The following is a 17,682-nucleotide window of genomic DNA, read 5'->3' on the forward strand; positions in this document are numbered from 1 at the left end:
CTGTTTATTTGCCTTTATTGGTGAGCTTTCCCACTTGCGATTTTCTTGTTTCAGGTTATGGCTTTTTCTTTTTTTCTTCCTTCCCACCTCCCACCCCTCCACTCCCACCCCTCTACCCCCACCCCCTGCCTACAAACGTTACTTTTTATCATTTGTTGTAAAGCCAGTTTGGTGATGCTGAATTCTCTTAGCCTCTGCGTGTCTGTAAAGCTTTTGATTTCTCTGTCAAATGTGAATGAGAGCCTTGCTGAGTAGAGTATTCTTGGTTGTAGGTTTTTCCCTTTCATCACCTTTAATATGTCATGCCATTCTTTTCAGCAGTTTCTGCTGAAAAATCAGCTGATAACTATGGGGATTCCTTTGTATGTTAAAATTATTTGTTACTGTTAATGTTTTTCTTTGTGTCTAATTTTTGTTAGTTTGATTGTGTTAGTTTTGTTAGTTTGATGTGTTCCTTCTTGGGTTCATCCTGTATAGTAATCTCTGTGCTTCCTGGACTTGAGTGTTTCCTTTCTCATATTAGGGAAGTTTCAGCTATAATTTCTTCAAATAGTTTTTTCAGGCCTTTCTTTTCTCCTTCTAGGACCCCTAAAATATGAATGTTGGTGCATTTAATGTTCTCCCAGAGGTCAGGTCTCTGAGATTGTCCTCATTTCTTTTCATTTCTTTTTTCTTTATTCTGTTCTGTGGTGATAATTTCCACCACTGTATCTTCCAGGTCACTTATTCATTCTGCCTCAGTTTTTCTGCTATTGATTCCTTCTAATTTAGTTTTCATTTCAGTTACTATACTGTTCATCTCTATTTGTATTTTAAATCTTATAGCTCTTTGTTAAACATTTCTTGTATCTTCTTGGTCTGTTCCTCCGTTCTTTTTCCAAGATTTCATATCGTCTTTACTATCATTACTCTGAATGCTTTTTTGGGTGGACTGCCTATCTCTTCTTTATTTAGTTGTTCTCGTGGGTTTTTATCTTGTTCCTTTGTCTGAAACACATTTCTCTTGCCATGTCATTCTGTGTAACTTTCTGTGTTTGTGGGCTCCTTTCCACAGGGTGCAGGGTGGTAGTTCCTCTTGCTTCTAGTGACTACCGCCTGGTGGGTCTTGTCCCTCTGGTGGGTAGGGCGATGTCAAGGGGTATGTTTTGAGGTGGCTGTGATCTCAGTACAGCTGTAGGCTGACTGATGTGGTGACCAGGGCTTGCACTGACTGTTGAGCGAGACCTCCCCTTTGCTCTGCGGTTGTCACTGCCCTGTCAGGGGTGCTGTCTGCTCCCTCGCTATTGGAGTAGAAGCCCCCAGATGTGTTTTTGAGGTACGTTTCTGAGCTGTGGTGCAAGATAGGTGGGATTGGAGCACTCCCACTGGGAGAGAAGTCACTGAGTATTCCTCCTTTGGAGCTGTTCACCTGTGAGTGTGTCTGTTGTGTCACCTTTCACCATTGTGCAGGCTCACAGGTTACACCATTGTCGGCACTGCTCTCAGCCCTACCGTAACTGTGGGTGGGCCTGCGATTGGCCCTGGCGTCTCTCAGGCGTTCTTTTCACCAGGCCACCAGCACAGATTCACTGAAGGTGGGTCTCAGCACTGTAGTAGTCAGGCCCCTGGACCTGCTGTGGTTGCTGTAGAAGCAGCTCAGACTCTGGCCTGGCCCAGCCCCGCCCCCACGTGTATCTGCCCACAAAGCCCACAGCTCTAAAGCTGGATGCATCTCAGCTTCAGGAGCACTTGTTGTTTATTGGGATGTTCTATAGGTGCTGAATTTACAGAATCAGCAGCACGGATGTAAATCTGCGGTTTGCACAGCCATGAGCAGATATCAGCTCTTCTCTTAGTCGCATGGCCCCTGGGACTCAGCTGTGGTGTCAGCCCCCCTCTCCATGTGGGCTCCCCAGCTGGTGTCTTCTCCTGAGGCTGCCCCAGGGCACATGAGTATGCCCACGTGGACACCCCTTCTAGTGCCCGTGGTGGCAGGAGCCAGTGTGAGGGGGAAAAGGCTGCAGTAGTGCCCACGCCCTTCATGCACCGCTCAACCATGGAGCTTCATTTCTACGAAGGCCCGGGCTCCTTCAACAAACTTTCCTGGTTCCTGGTTGTGGACTTTCTCGCTCCCATCCCTACAGGCTGTTTCTTCATAGCCAACAGAAGTCCTCTACCCGGATCTGTTCTCCAAACCCCACGTTCCAGCTCCCAGACCCCATCCACACTAGCAGACCCACACTTCAGGCTGGGGTGCGCGGGGCTGTGGCACGCACCATCCGGGTAGGTCTCACTCTGTCCTGCCTGCCACCGACCAGTTGCTGCACTCTGCTCTGAGCCCCCAGAGCTCCTTTTCTGGTTAGGGGGCTTCCCCAGGTGCGGGACTCTTTCTTTTCCTTCAGCTCCTCACCCCTCCCCAGGAGTGCAGGTCCTGTCCTGCCTCCTCTCTCCTTTCTCTCTCTCTCCTGTCCAGCCCCTCATGTGGGGATCTTTTTTGTCTTTTCAGGTGTCCAAGGTCCTCTGCTAGCTTTCTGCAGGTACTCTGTGAGAATAGTTCCATTCATAGTTGTGTTCTTGATGCATTTGTGAGGAGAGATGAACTCCCTGTTCTCCTACTGTACCATCTTGATTCCTCCCTTCTATAGCCGCTTTTTGTCTGTTAGATCTGGTCTCCCTGTATAATCAGATGTTTCTGTCCACTGCTGCTTTTTCCTGATTGTGGTCAAACTTTCCCTTTGCCTGTCTTACAATTTTTTTGTTGTTGATGAATCTGGGTATTTTAAGTAATATTGTTGCAACTCTAAAGTCTGACCCTCCCCCATGCCTCAGTTATTTTTGTTGTTGCTATTTTGCCTGTCTTATTTGTGTAGTAATTTATCTGGTTACCTGGACTTAGCAGTGTGGTTCATTTCCTCTGGGATGTGTGGCTGCTCCTGGCTCTGTTCAGTTGGTTTTGGGTTTTGTTCTTGTTTTTTTTTTGTTTTTTTTTTTTAATTTTAATTCTGGCTTTCTTGAGGTTGTGTCTGTTTCCTCACAGTGTAGTGGCCATCCAGTACTGGTCAGAGATTATATTAAAACATACCAAACCAGTATGGCTTCCACTTACTATCAGTGGATCTATATGTGAATTTAGAAGTATATTCCAAGTTTAGATAGTTTTCAGGTCCGCACCTCTTGTGTTTCCTTAGTACATGTGCACAGGCTTCTGATAAAACAAGGATGAGTGAATAGTTTCATCCTTCTCGAGCGTGCACACCAACTCCAGGCAGCCAGGATATTTGAAATGCTTGTCAAGTGCCTCTATGACTCTCGCTCTTTTTATCTTCCCATTGCATGTGTCTGTCTCATGGCCCTTTTACATTTGTCTTTGCCCAACCAGGACTGCAACCACAGATCAGTAGAACCCCTGGCTTTCCCCATTTGCTTGGCTCTCAGATTGCAGCACCACGAGGCATGGATTGTTTCACCTTCTTTAAATCAAGTCAGTCCTCCAGCAGTAAAACTGCTGGTTATTCACAACCTACCTTGTGGTGTGAAAATTACCACACTGAATGATGGGAGGAAGAAAGGGAGCAGTCCCTAGGAAGTATGCCAAGGATTTTCATGGTGATTTCCTGAAGTTCAATAGTTTTTCATAAATAAGCATTATTCACATTGTCATAAGCCTGTAATCCATTTCCAAGACACTGAAATGGTTGTGCTTGATCTTTTTGTCCAGTTTTGTAGTTGCTCTTAGAGGGTTTGGAAACCTTCTCGTTTAGCCACATCAGAAGTCTCACTTAGTATTATTTTGAACTGTGTAAGTATTTTACACTTTCAAATGTTAAAATTAAATCAGAAAGGATAAGGAAAATTAACCCTTAAAATGGACTATAGACAGAAACAAGTTGCTGTAACAAATTGATTACATGTTAGCATAACTATTTCGAGTTAATTACATAGAGAAGGTAATTCCAATAAATTTGGATATAATACTCTGGCTGTATATCCTTAGTAGAATATATTCTGAAGTTGGAAAAAAATGAAATCTTGAACTTTATGTAGTAGATTATAAGTAGTGATAGTTGCATAGTATTTGAAACTTTTGTTTATTGTTGGATAGAGCAAAATGAGTTAAGTATTTTGCTGTTACTGGGAATTAGAGTTTTTACTGGAATTGATGTGGTATGGTGGCTCAGGTGGTAAAGAATCTACCTGTAGTGCAGGAGACCTGGGTTCAATCCCTGGGTCAGGAAGATCCCCTGGAGAAGAGAATGACTACCCACTCCAGTATTCTTGCCTGGAGAATTCCATGGACAGAGGAGCCTGGTGGGCTACCGTCCATGGGGTCGCAAAGAGTTGGACACAGCTGAGTGACTAACACTCTCTTTTTCACTTTCATTTATATGAATACATACATAGATTTCACTTTTAGGTATTCTTTTTGACTCCTGGGATTTTTGTTTTATTTAAGATGTATTTTCATGAGTCTCTTCACTGAGAGGACCTAAAAGCAATGACTCCCTCAAAACACCTAGATCTTTGTTTTGGAGACATGACTGATTCCAGGTTCGGGGAAGGCAGAGTACAAAGTATTGCACTTGGAATATAATGTACACCTGCAGCAAAGCTTACCCTTAGGGGGATAGATCCAGGCAAAGATTCATGCAGATCCTGAGAGTGGGCTAAGAAGTCTTGGGTAAGAAATCTGGAGTATGGCCTAAAGGGGCCCCACGGGAGGAAGAGTGCAGTCAGAGGAGGACCTTGACTGGACTATTTTGCCCAGGCCTGAGGAATGTACAATATTCTTCAACTCATGAAACCATCTAAGCATTTTGTAACCTTCTAGACTTCTGCAGTGCTTTTTAAAAAAATTCTCTTATAATTTTTAAAAATAAACTGAGGTAGAATTGAATTGCCCAGTTAAAGGCGTTTTGTACAGTTTACATTCAGAGGAAGATCATGTGGGGAAGGACATGAAGGTAGTCTTGGGGAAGAGGTCTGGTTTGTGTTAGACTTGGAAAACAGCAAAATTTGGTTTGGGCAGTTGAAAGGAAAATCTGGAAGAAAAACAATGGCATTTCCAAGGTGGGTGCATAAGCAAAAGAATGGAATGAGGAATAAGAGATCCAACTATGTAGAAGAGAGGGCTTGTGTAGTAATGGGAGATAAGGCTGAGTAGGTTGGAATAGAAATTTGTTGCAAAAAATAAAAGATTTCTGAATCTTGAATTTTCTTTTTAACCTGTAAAATAGGTAAATACCTCCATGCCCATCTCTCAGAATTATCTTGGGAAGCAGATGAGTAGAGCTCTAATGTGTATGACTGCAGATGTTAAGCAGTGAAATCTATACTGGTAGAGTTTATAGTGAACTGAGTAACAGGCTGAAAAGTTGGCAGTTGTGATAACTGTTGAAATAAATTCCCTTCATCAAGGGCATTGTTTTTGAGGTTTTCCTTGGCAGTTCCTGTGATGATTCACAATGCAAAATAATGTCACGGTTTCCCCCTGAGTTTTCAGTGATGGGGAAGTGTACTGAGTTTAGAGCCCTGTAAAATTTCTTTGGTTCCCATTCTTAAGGAAATAAAATTCTAGAACAGATGTTACCCCATGAGGCCTCCCCAGAATGTGCAGGCATGTGAGAGGGCCCCTAACCACACTAGACCAGAACCTGGAAGATTTGTACCCAGTAATGCTGCAGGATACCAGCCCTAACCAGTTCACTTATGTGTGAATGCTCCTGGCACTTAGCAGGCTGAGTAAGACTTATGCACTATAGAATCTGTCCTTGGATTCCATAGCATTACACAGTGTGCGTGCCATCCTTTGGTTAAAGAATGTGTTCCGGCGGCAGAATAAATCCTAGTCTTTGTACTGGGATCAAGTTAGTCTCCTGGCACAGCCGGGAGACAGTGCAGCTTTCTTTTCAAAGTGCTGTTTTTAGCTGTTGCCAAGGAGATATTCAGCATGATATTGATAATTGCATTAATCCTCAATTTAACACAATCTGTGAAAGCAACAGCTCTTTTCCAGTGTTTATTACTTAATGGGTCACTGAGTTGTGATTTATCAGACCAAAAAAATAAAATGCCTCCCTTAGAATAATTGGCCTCTGAAGTATGTTCCAGAGCCTCTTGGCCAGTTCAACTTTTAGGCCTAGTTGTAACAACACTGTGAACTTCTCTCAGGCTGCCTGCTCAAGCTGACCCCTATCAATAATTCCTTCTGGGTGGACTTTGGATCTAGGCTTTTCTCGTTGGAATATTAATGTTCTAAATTTACCAAATAATGATTAAACTCTTAAAACACACTCTTCACAAGAGCCTGATCTGGCAGTCTGAATGACTGATCTGTGTTCATACAACATTCCTGGTAAATTGGCATTGGAGAACAGATTATAGATAAGAAAGTAGCTTAAAATTAGAGAGATTGAAGTTGTTAATGGATGGGCATTGAACTCTTAATAACTTGATGAGCCACCCTTGCCTGAAGAATTTTTATTTTTGATAGTACTGTTTTTAAAAAAATATATATTACAGGCCTTAAAGACCTGTGATGCATGTATTCATGTGATCCTGTAATTTTCTCTTAACTCATTAATATGCTACCCTGCATTAATATATTTTCTAATGTGAAACCAATTTTTCACATTAGAACTTTGTTAGAACTTTATTAGCCAGTGATATATGGTTGTTTGTGTTTGTGTGAATTTAAGATTTAATTGAATGAAGTCACTACTATTGATAGGGTTTTCATTTTATCCTAATTGAAATTATTTTAGAATTTTTAAGTGTTTTTTTTTCACCCATTTCTCCACATACCCTCCTGCCCCACCCTGTGAGCTTGCTGTTTATTGTTGCATAATTTGTTTAGATTCTGCATATAAGAGAGACCATATGGTGCTTGTCTGTCCCTGATTTATTTCACTTAGCATAATGCCCTTGAGGTGTATCCATATTGTGGCAGATAGCAAGATGTCATTCTTTTTTTGTTTGTTTGTTTTTCCCTAAGATGTCATTCTTTTTATGGCTAAATAATATTCCTTTGTGTGTGTATAACCACTGTTTCTTTATCCATTTGCCTTTTTGTTTTTTTTGAGATATGTTTCTTCTGTTTTTATCTGTGTTGGGTCTTCTTTGCCATGTGCAGGCTTTCTCTCATTGTGGTGAGCAGGGGCTGCTCTTTATTGTGGTGGGTGGGCTTCTCATTGCAGGGGCTTCCCTTGTTGCAGAGCACAGGATCTAGGCATGTGGGCCCGCCCCCCGTAGTTGCAGCACATGGGCTTAGTTGTTCTATGGTGTATGGGATCTTCCTGGACCAGGGATTGAACCTGTGTCCCCTGGATTGGCTGGCGGATTCTTAACCACTGACAGCCAGGGAATTCCCTATCCATTTGTTCACTGATGGCCATTTCGGTTGTTTCCATATCTTGGCTATTGTATATAATGTTGCAGTTGAACACAGGGACGCAGCTATCTTTTTGAGTTAGTGCTTTCATTTTCTTCAGATAAACACCCAAAAGTGGAATTGTTGAGTCATATGGTAGTTCTATTTTTAAGTTTTTAAGAAATGTCCATACTGTTCTCCACAGTGGCTTCACAATTTACATTCCTACCAACAGTGCACAAAGGTTTTCTTTTCTCCACGTTCTTGCCAACACTGGTTTTTTCTTGTCTTTTGATAATAGCTATTCTAACAGGCATGAAATGATATCTCATTGTAGTTTTGATTTGCATTTCCCTGCTGATTAATGATGTTGAACATCTTTTCATGTTCACCATGTATGTCGTCTTTGGAAAAATGTTCATTCAGATCTTGACCCACTTTTTAATAAGATTGGGGAGTTTTTGCTTTTGAGTTATATGAGTTCTTTATGTATTTTAGATATTGCCCCCTTATCAAGTATATGATTTATAACTATTTTCTTTCATTCATTTTGTTGATGGTTTCCTTTGCTGTGCAGAAGCTCTTTAGTCTGATGTGGTCCCACTTGGTTATTTTTGCTTTTGGTGTCAGATTCAGAAAATCATCACCAAGACTTACTTCAAGGAGCTTACCACCTATGTTTTCTTCTAGGAGTATTATGTTTTCAGGTCTTACGTTCAAGTCTTTAATCCATTTTGAGTTACCTTTTGCGTGTGGTATAACACTGTGGTTTGTTTTCATTCTTTTGCATGTGGCTGTCCAGTCTTCCCAGCACCACTTAATGAAGAGACTGTCCTTTCCCCGTTACATATTAGTGGCTCCTTTATCATAAATTAATTGACCATATGTGTGTGGGTTTGTTCCTGGGCTCTCTATTCTGTTTCACTGATCAATGTGTCTGTTTTTATGCCAATACCATACCATTTTTAGTACTATAGCTTTGTAAGTAGAGGTTGAGATCAGGGAGCATGATGCCTCCAGCTTTGTTTCTCCAGGTCTCTTTGTCTATTTGGGGTTGAAATAACTTTTAACTGGATTTAGTATGGGGTTTTCTTTGCTTCCAGCATAGAATTCCCTTTCTTATGTGAAGGAAATACCCCTTACTGAATGCTGGTCAGTTCCCCGTGTTCTTCACTCTGTTTTCTTGACAGCCAAGGCATGTGACTACGCTTGGCTCATTGGATGCTTCTGACCAAAACTTTAAATGTAAATTAGGACAAAGACAGGGAAATGGTTAGGGTCTGTTGGCTGTTATTACAGCCCTATCTTGGCGAGACTCTTCTCCTAGAAGACACATCAATGTTTTTTAGCTTTTTGACTTCAGAGTTGCCTTGAGTCCTGTCTGTTTTATAAGCCCATATTTTAGGCCTCCCCGTGATCGTGTGAGCCTCACGGTAGCTTTCCAGTAAACTTACTCCCTTAAAAAAAAAATATATATATATATATATATCTTGCCCGAGATAGACAGTCCTTTTGCTTGCCTCCAGAAATCCTAACCGGGCTTCCCAAGTGGCTCAGTGGTAAAGAATCTGCCTGCCAATGCAGGGAGACGTGAGTTTGATCCCTGGGTCGGGATTTCCTGGAGGAGAAAGTGGCAACCCACTCCAGTATCCTTGCCTGGTCAATCCCATGGACAGAGGAGCTGGCGGGCTACTGTCCATGGTTTCGCAAAAGAGTCAGACATGACTTAGTGACTAAACAACAACAAAAAATCCTAACCAGTTCAATAGAGGATATTACAGTTCAGGCAGCTTCCTCTGGGTGGTAGTAGGTAAATGTGGCCACATTTTTGTATTTTGATTGTCATCACCACTGCCCATCTTATTTTTTCCTGTATTCCCTTGGAATATTGCTTCTTCAGATATGTTATATCCTAAAATGAATTATTATTGTCTGCTGAACATCTGGCCTATAATAGATGTTGTAAAAATTAGATTCTGTTTATACTTGCTTCTTAGTTTCTTTATTGAGATTCATCAAGTGTTCTCTTTCTTGCAGAGTATAGTAATAAGGTATTTGGAAAGCACCCAGATCTCAGCAGCTCATTTATAGATCTTCTCCAGAAGTATTATATTTTTTAATTTGGTGCCTAATCTTTAGAGTACCAATTGTTGAGGATGTCAGCTTGTACTGTTGATGAAAAAGTTTGTTAATTTTGTTTCCTCCCATTGAAGTTTTTATTGAGTCAGAAACTTCAAGAATGAAGGAAGAGATTTTTGGAGATTCTCTCTTTTTTTTAATGCTGTCAAAGGTGGCATGCTAGCTCTGCTTATGCCGGCCAACTTGCTGAGGTGTTCAGGGCTGAGAGCACATAGGGACTTGGCAAGTGTCTTTTTTGCTCCACAGACTAACATTCACTCTGCCTTTGAGTCCCATGAGTGCTTTACCATCTGCGTGAATTTCTGTTGATAGAAGAGGCTAAGAAAAGAGATTTCTCTGGGTTTCTTTAAATTTCCCTGCGTTACGTGCTAACAGCACAGTGCCTGACCCTGCAGATAAGACTCATCCCCCATAGTGCACTCGGCCAGCCTCTGTGTGTCTGCTTCATGACACAGTGCAATTGTAGCTAAATAAGTATTACATTATTTATTTTACGGAAAAATAATAGCTAATTTTTGAATCCTTATTCACCAGTGTATTGGAAGCTTTACGTACATTATCACATTAACCCATAAATCGATTACAGCCTTAATTTTTATATGAAGAAATTAACACCCAGAAAGATCTGAAACTTGTCCAAGATCATCTACAATTAATAAGTAGCAGATCCAGAATTTTAATTTATAAAGGTAAGCATACCAGTGGGTATATTAGTTTCATTTTTAGTAAATGGAAATTACTGTTCCGTGCAAAAGCCAGAAACAAAGAAAACCTGGGTTTTATCTTTTTAGTGTCAAGAATTCACTTGATGTTTAGCCAGATGGTCATGTGTTTTTTTCCTGTGTGTTTGAGATTTAGATAAAACTGACCCAGTTCTGAAAAGTCAAGCTGCTGCCCGTTGAATAGCCTAATGTGTAATGAAAGCTGGCCTTTCTGTTCACTTATCATAATACTGTATTTATGTCATTCTCTGATCTTTTTCAGAGAAGGAGAGAAGAGAGCTTGAGACTAAAGGAGGAGGGAAATGAGCAGTTTAAGAAGGGAGGTAAGATGCGTCTTTCAGCACTGATGCTGGCCATCTTGACTCCTCATTCTTTTGTAGCGTCTGTGAAGAAACACTGAAGAATGTTTGGAAACAGCTAGCAGATCTGAACTGCTAACAATACTGAAGAACAAAGCCCTTTGAGTTTTTGCTTTGGGACACTCTAATCTGGAATGTTAAAAGGCTATTTGCTGCATTGCTGTAAAAAGAGGGTCTCAGTTCCTCGCTTGGAGACGATGCTGTGAATACTGGCCCAGTGCGTCCTGTGCTGCCTGGAGAAGGGTTTTGCTTACACTTCAGTTGCTCTTTCAAGTTCCTTTTTCTGTAGATGCCTTAACTAGAGAGATGGTCCTTCTGCATTTCTTTTATTTGCTTAGGGATAATTGAGGTTCATTTTTATAATTTGGGAGAACTGTTTGATCTTATTATCAAATCTGTCACGTCTCAGAGCATGTATGCTTTGGATATCTAGGAGCAGTAACATCTTCCCTTTGTTATTTTTAGGTTAAAAAAAAACTTTTTTTTCATATATCCTGATTTATCAATTATCACTTCTCTTTTCTATGAGAACTAAAGGTTCTCTGAAAGTTTTATCTCTTTATATTTTAGTATTAAATATTTCAAACCTGAGAAAGGAGTGACTAGGCAATTATCTTTTAGTATCCTAACTATAATTTTGTATGTGGCAATGAATGGATGAGTTTATCACCATTTTCTCTCTTAAGGTGTTTAGTCAACTGCTGGTTTTTAACATAGTTGCTTTTAGCTCTATAAAATGTCTCTCCAGACATTTCATGGAAGCATTTTTAGGCAGGTTGACTCCATGAAAGCAGAATATCTTTAATGAAAAATATATGTACAATTTTCATCCTGGGCTGTTAACTCCAGATTTTAGTCTCTTTCATCTGTCCAGTTTCCTAATCCCCTTTCAAAACTCTTTACTAAATTGATAAGCCAAGTGAAAGGTGAATGTATAGAATGGAAAGCTATACATTCTGAGGTCATTTGGAATACAGTGATATCAGAAATAAAATCATAACAACTTCTTATATTTTCCCTTATCCTCAGATTACATAGAAGCCGAAAGTTCTTATACTCGAGCCCTTCAGTCGTGTCCCTGCTGCTTCCAGAAAGACCGGTCTATTCTGTTTTCAAACAGAGCTGCAGCAAGGATGAAACAGGTATGTATCTTGGCCCCTGTCTTTTTCAGAAGCACATGAACTTGCACTGTTTTTGTAGGGTAGCTTCTCTCCAGAAACAAGCATAGGGGCTTTAGTTGCTGCTGCTCTTTTCCTACTCCTATATTTCGCTGATTTAAAGGACATGGGAAGGATAGAAACATAATTTTGAAAAACTTAAGTCAGATTACTGTTCGTATTCCTTATCAAAGTGGCTGAGTGAATACTTTCACAGAAGGAAGCCTGGCACAGTTTCTGCCAAACCAAGGTAGGTTAATGAAGCAAACAGCCAAATAGTACATGTCCTAGAATAGCTCCAGCCGCTTATTCCAGGCCTCTGGAACTTGAGATAAGACTCGAAGGGACAGGAAAAAGTGCTTGAAACTGGACTTCAAGGTGCTCATCCCTGAGATTCTGATTTTCTGTTGAAAGTATGGACATAGGGAGAAGCGTCCAACAGTTGGGGTGAAAAGTACCCTGAAATGCAAAATAGGTGTCAGGGAAAATTCAAAAGCATTTTTGTATTTCCAAAGGATTGAGAACCTGGTATTGCAGGGTGAATGTAGAGTAGAGGAGAGTGTGGTGATATTTGTTTGGTATCATGTTAGTATTAAAAGTTAGATTGGTGATTTGTTGATATTCCTGTTTACACAGCATAGTAAATCTTGCTGGATTGAAATAGTGAGAGCTTGAAAAAAAACAGTACCACTTGTTAAAGACTACTTATATTCAAAGCACAAAGGGTAGAGTTTGTTTTTTTTTTTAACACACCTTTAAGCAACCACAAAGCAGGCATAAGATTGGGTGAAGTGGTTTTCTATTTGTTTTGATCAGGTATCTATGTCATTTTCTTTTTGGTGTTGACTGAAATTTTCTAATGCTTCTACCAAAGTCACTTTGGATGATGAGGGCTTTTAAAGGGGAGAGTGGGGGGTGCGCTTGAATGTTTGGACATTCAAAAAGTTTTATTTTAATCCAGGCTTGTATGTTTTGTTACTGGACTCAGTGTCCAGGGTGAAGTATTAATATTTTTAGAGCGATTCATGTGACATGAGAGAGGTAATAATTCTAGAGTATAGAGAGTATACAAACAGACATTTTGTATTAAGGGAAATAAAACAGTTTTTAGATTTATTTAAAACAACATTCATTAATACGTTCTACCATCGATCAGCATTCACAACTAACGGTCTTTCCACTTAGCTGGAAAATTCTGATTTCACTTTTGCCTCTGGGAGACATCAAGCCACATTCATAGACTGGAAATTGTCCTTGTGAATTGAGATCGAGGACACCTTCAGTGTCAGAGAAAACACACTATACCCATTTGGCTCCTGGAATTTGGGATTCTTTGTTCTCACAATTGCCAAATTAATGACATTGCTAGCATTAGGCTAGTATGAGGAACTCGTCCCTGAGTTAGGAAAATGGATGGCCTTGCTAGTCTTCCGTCTGTCACAGCCGAGGGGAACTCAGAGAGACTCGCTGTGTAACTCTCACCTCTACAAGGGATAGGTTTGCTGGTGGGCTGTTTTTGTTTGTTTTATTCTTTCAACTTTCATTCTTAATATTTTAAGATTCTAAAATTACAGACTTGGAGACTCTCAGGATTAATGTACTAAAGTGATTTAAGGAGCCTATTCTGAGTTTAAGGAAGTGATGGGTTAACTATTTTAAGAAGAATTTCTGAAAGACAACTTTGCAGGCTCAGCATCCCTGATGGGGTATGCCTGGCCAGGCTTTATGTTTTGCGTCTGGAGGGGAAAAGGCAAACTTGGAGTTAGGGCAGCGTTTCAGCTCTAGGCCTGACTACACAAGAGTAAACAAAGTCCCCCCCCAAAATAGGTTCTAAAAATAGTTACTTGGGGACACAAAGAATGCCACCACATCAGCTGTACACACAAGTTATAGAGATTTACTCCTATATCAGAAGCTTTAAAAATGACATTGTGTGTCTCAGACTTAACAGTTATCTAAAAGTTGGGGAAATACTGACTTCCAGTTGTCTGTACTGCAGGACTTCTTGGTAGAGTTTTTAATATGTGAATTGCTGTTTTGGACATTGGAAGAGATAATGTAGTTAGTGTTTCCCAGACGACTATGGAACCTTTTTTTGCTTATTGTGGGTAAAGTACACATACTATAAAATTGACCATTGTAGCCATTTTAAAGTATACAATTCTGTGCCATTAGATACATTCATAGTATTAGGCAATGATCACCGTGTCCATTTCCAGAAATTTTTTATGACCCTAAGAGAAACCCATTAAGCAGTCACTCCCCATCCTGGAACTGTTTTTGATTGAATCCTGAAGCTCAATTTGGTAGACATTGCTCTAAAATATTCTACAAAGTATTTGGCACTTGCCATAGTAGCCATTATAGAAGTATTAAACACTTATTTGAACGAACATCTCTCTAACATTGTAGAACATTTCCAATTTGGAAAAAAATAGACATTTTAGAGCCTAGAAAAATTAAATAGCAGATGAATGTCAGAGCTAGAATCTCATTCTTTTGAGAATCTAGTTCTCAAGCTAAAATCTAGTTCTTTTGAAATCCTGTGTTGTTTTCACTATGCCATGCTTCTCAATTTGGCAAATTCTTTTGTATTTTTGTTTGGTCGGTGGATCAGTTAAGGTTCATAACTGAGACTACCTGACAAGCCATGCTCGTCTATATATGGACCACCTCTGTACTTTCTGGAAAATACCACTTTGGGTGTGACATGTAACAGTTCACCAAAGAGGAAGGTTACTCATTCAGTTATTCATGTATCAGTCATTTGCCCTTTTTATTGATCAGAGTTTTATCACTATCAACATTCTAATGTAAAATGTCGCAGGCCAGTTGCAGCAATCTTTAAATAAAGATACTTCCGGAGGAAGCGCCGTGAATAATTTGTTGCCAGGAGGCTTTCAAGTCAGCTGTCAGCATAGTTTGAATTTTAGCTTGGAAGTGGCATGCATGTTGTGGTGTGATTTCCTTGAAAAGCATGCACCTATCTCTGTAAGCAATTATTAATGATTAGTTTATGTCATTGAGCCTTTGAGCTGTTGAGACAGAATTAGGGTGACACATATTAATGATCTATTTCCTTTTAGGACAAGAAAGAGATGGCCATCAGTGACTGCAGCAAAGGTACAGCTTTTTGGTCTTGTACATGTTAACCTACAAGAGCATTACCTCAGCTATTGTTTAGTTGCTGAGTTGTGATCGACTCTTTTGTGACCCCATGGACTGTAGCTCACCAGGCTCCTTTGACCATGGGGTTCCGAGGCAAAGAATACTGAAGTGGGTTGCCATTTCATTCTCCAGGGGCTCTTCCTGACCCAGGGATTGAACCTTTGTCTCATGCTTTGACAGGTGGATTCTTTACCACTGAGTCACCTGGGAAGCGTGTTACGTCAGCTAGACAACAAATACAGAGGCTCTCAGTCAGCTGTGTGCGTGTACACATGCACCCTTCTGGGGCTGCTTAAGGAGAAGCTTTGGGTCTTTCTTAGAGGTGTGCTGCACAGTAGTCATCTTAGTGAAAGCATTTTTTGAATGGATAGTTCAGTCAGTTTATCCTGTATTGGTAAATATGTGGAGAAAATTCAAACCTACCTTGGCCACAGAAACAGTATATACTTCTTGCGCGCACGCCTTTGAAATTGAAGATCTTAGCTGCTATTGGGGCTTCTGAGTCTGTGTGCTTGGAGAGTGGTGGTGGTTGCTCTTAGGGAATTGGTACTCCGTTCAGATGTACTTCATCCAAACCTCCTTGCCATCATTTTTTATCCTTTCAAGTTCAACACGGTGAATCCAGTCTTTGTCATCTGATGTCTGAGTTCCATAATGATCTTTTCATTCTACCACCTCATAGAGACAGCTCCAGACATAGGGTCATTATTGTTTTTTTCCCCCCCAAAATTTCCTGACAGGCCAGATGGTTATCTTGTCTTTATAACCTGCTTGGTGTGGGGAACACACATAATCTTGTTCCTTGCATCTTGCTACTCGCATGAGTTTTTCAAGCTAATATTGTTTTTTAAATTTGTATTTTCTTTTCCATTTTGGATAATATTTTCTCTGAGAGAATCAGAGTTTAAAAGAACTTTATTAGAAAAAAAAAAAAAAGAACCTTATATATTATCTAATCCTACTCTCAGACCAAGCATGAATTCCCTCATCTGTTTTGTTTCTTGAGATTTTTTAATAACATTAATTAGTCACCCTCTCTTCTTTATACTTGGCATTTCATTAGAGTCTCTGAACGAAACTTAACACATTAGGATCTAGCAAACTTATTCTGATCTCTTACTATCTTGGGCTGGAACTAATTCTAAATGTACTATTTTGTTTGCAAGAAGGTGTTTAACCTTAATCTCTGTGAGATGTGTGGGTTTGATGAGTTTAAGTTAGGAACAAGCTTCGATTTTAAAGTTCTTCTCTTGGTAACCAAATGGTGAGAAAATGGCTTGTAAGCTGATTAGCGGGGAATACACTAAAAAACAGTTCATTTCTAGCTGTCGCCCTCAGACTAGGAGCCAGGAGAATAAGAGGAAGTGGGGGAAAGTGTTTGTTTTCCAGATTTGGTTTTGGTTAAACCAAAATACATGTGCTTATACTTAGTTGGTATGGCTACATATGGTTTATTGAATCCATGCGCAAAATACATTAACAGTAGTACAGTTTATTTAGATTAAGTAGTACAGATTATTTGGATATATAGGATCTTTCATTCCCCTGCCCCTCAAGTAAACACATGCCCACTCTGTGTACAAACTTTGGCAAAGGACCTAACTCATTTGGAATTCTTGACTGTGAAATACTATATAAGAAACTGTATGAAAACTGTGGAACAATATTTAATGCCAGTCACCTTTATGCTTTTAGCCTTAGCATGTAAGTAAAGTTTAAGTTAATTCTCTTTGTATGGGTTGAGAAAGCAAATCACAAGTTAGAGTGATAAGTTGATGTTAGAGGTTTTTATAAAGTAGTTACAGGGAATTCCCTAGTGGTACAGTGGTTGGCACTCAGTGCTTTCACTGCTGGGGTCCAAGTTCAATCCTTGGTTGGAAAACTAAGATCCTGTCAGCTGTGCGGCCAATAAAAAGAGTAATCCTGGAAGGATTCCATCTCTTCAGTCAATATTTGCATTGTTAGAAGTTATCCACTAGTTGACAAGGGGGCAGTCAGTATAGGAGTTAAAGTGTAAATTAGAGGGTTCAGTTTTTTAAAAGATGATATAGTAGAGGTCACTGGAGCATTTTTTTCCTATGGTATTATATAGTTGGAAATATTTTAAGACAATATGGTGTGCTGGACTAAGGGGAGGTTGACAGTGTGTAAAGTTGAAATCCTGCAGTTTGGGTTCTTCAGAAAACCTTCTCCTAAACCAATATCCCCTTCCAACCACTGCACCATTTCTGTCATCTGCTTCATTGAAAGACTGTCTGCACGTTAAGTAGCCCATCCATACCGTGTAGTTTATATCTTCGGCCCTGCCCTGTAGTCGAGCCCGGTATCCCACTGCAAACTTGACATCTCCCTGGAACATCTGATCCCATGGCATGGCAGATGTAACGTGCCCAGAACAGACTCTGGTGCCTCCCAGCCCCCATGCATACATGAATGCATGAAAACAACTTGCAGTTAGTTTTTTTCATACTAATGAATGGCATTATTATCTGTTCACTTGATGAAATTCTAAAACCTTTGGAGTCATCCCTGAGTTATTCTCTCATTCCATTGGGCTCTGATTCAGAGACATTTCCTTAATCTGGCCTCTCCTTTCTATCTCCACTGTTAGCAGCTTAGTGAGCATCCTCTGTCATCTGACTATTGCAGTGACCTCCCAGCTGTCTCACTGCTTCCACCCATACCCTTCACACTATAGCCAAAGTGAGCTTTTAAAACTGTAAATCAGTATGTCTTAATCTACTTGAAACAATTCCAGTGGCTTATCACACTTAAAAGGTCTAGTAAATGAA

The 17,682-nt window shown here is 40.1% G+C and overlaps 1 protein-coding gene across 2 annotated transcripts in view; it reads left to right on the forward strand.

Annotated features, from left to right (window-relative positions):
- Nucleotides 1-17,682, forward strand: part of TTC1 (tetratricopeptide repeat domain 1) — a 48,340-nt gene that overhangs the window by 18,592 nt on the left and 12,066 nt on the right. For both annotated transcript variants that reach the window (XM_081500584.1, XM_081500583.1), the window contains exons 3-5: nucleotides 10,469-10,529; nucleotides 11,595-11,707; nucleotides 14,809-14,845. In XM_081500584.1, coding sequence (XP_081356710.1) covers nucleotides 10,469-10,529; nucleotides 11,595-11,707; nucleotides 14,809-14,845 — 211 coding nt within the window. The remainder of the gene's footprint in view (nucleotides 1-10,468; nucleotides 10,530-11,594; nucleotides 11,708-14,808; nucleotides 14,846-17,682) is intronic.

The sequence above is a fragment of the Giraffa tippelskirchi genome, chromosome 6 (assembly GCF_054371585.1).
Source record: "Giraffa tippelskirchi isolate mGirTip1 chromosome 6, T2T-mGirTip1v1.2.pri, whole genome shotgun sequence".
Classification (NCBI taxonomy): domain Eukaryota; kingdom Metazoa; phylum Chordata; class Mammalia; order Artiodactyla; family Giraffidae; genus Giraffa; species Giraffa tippelskirchi.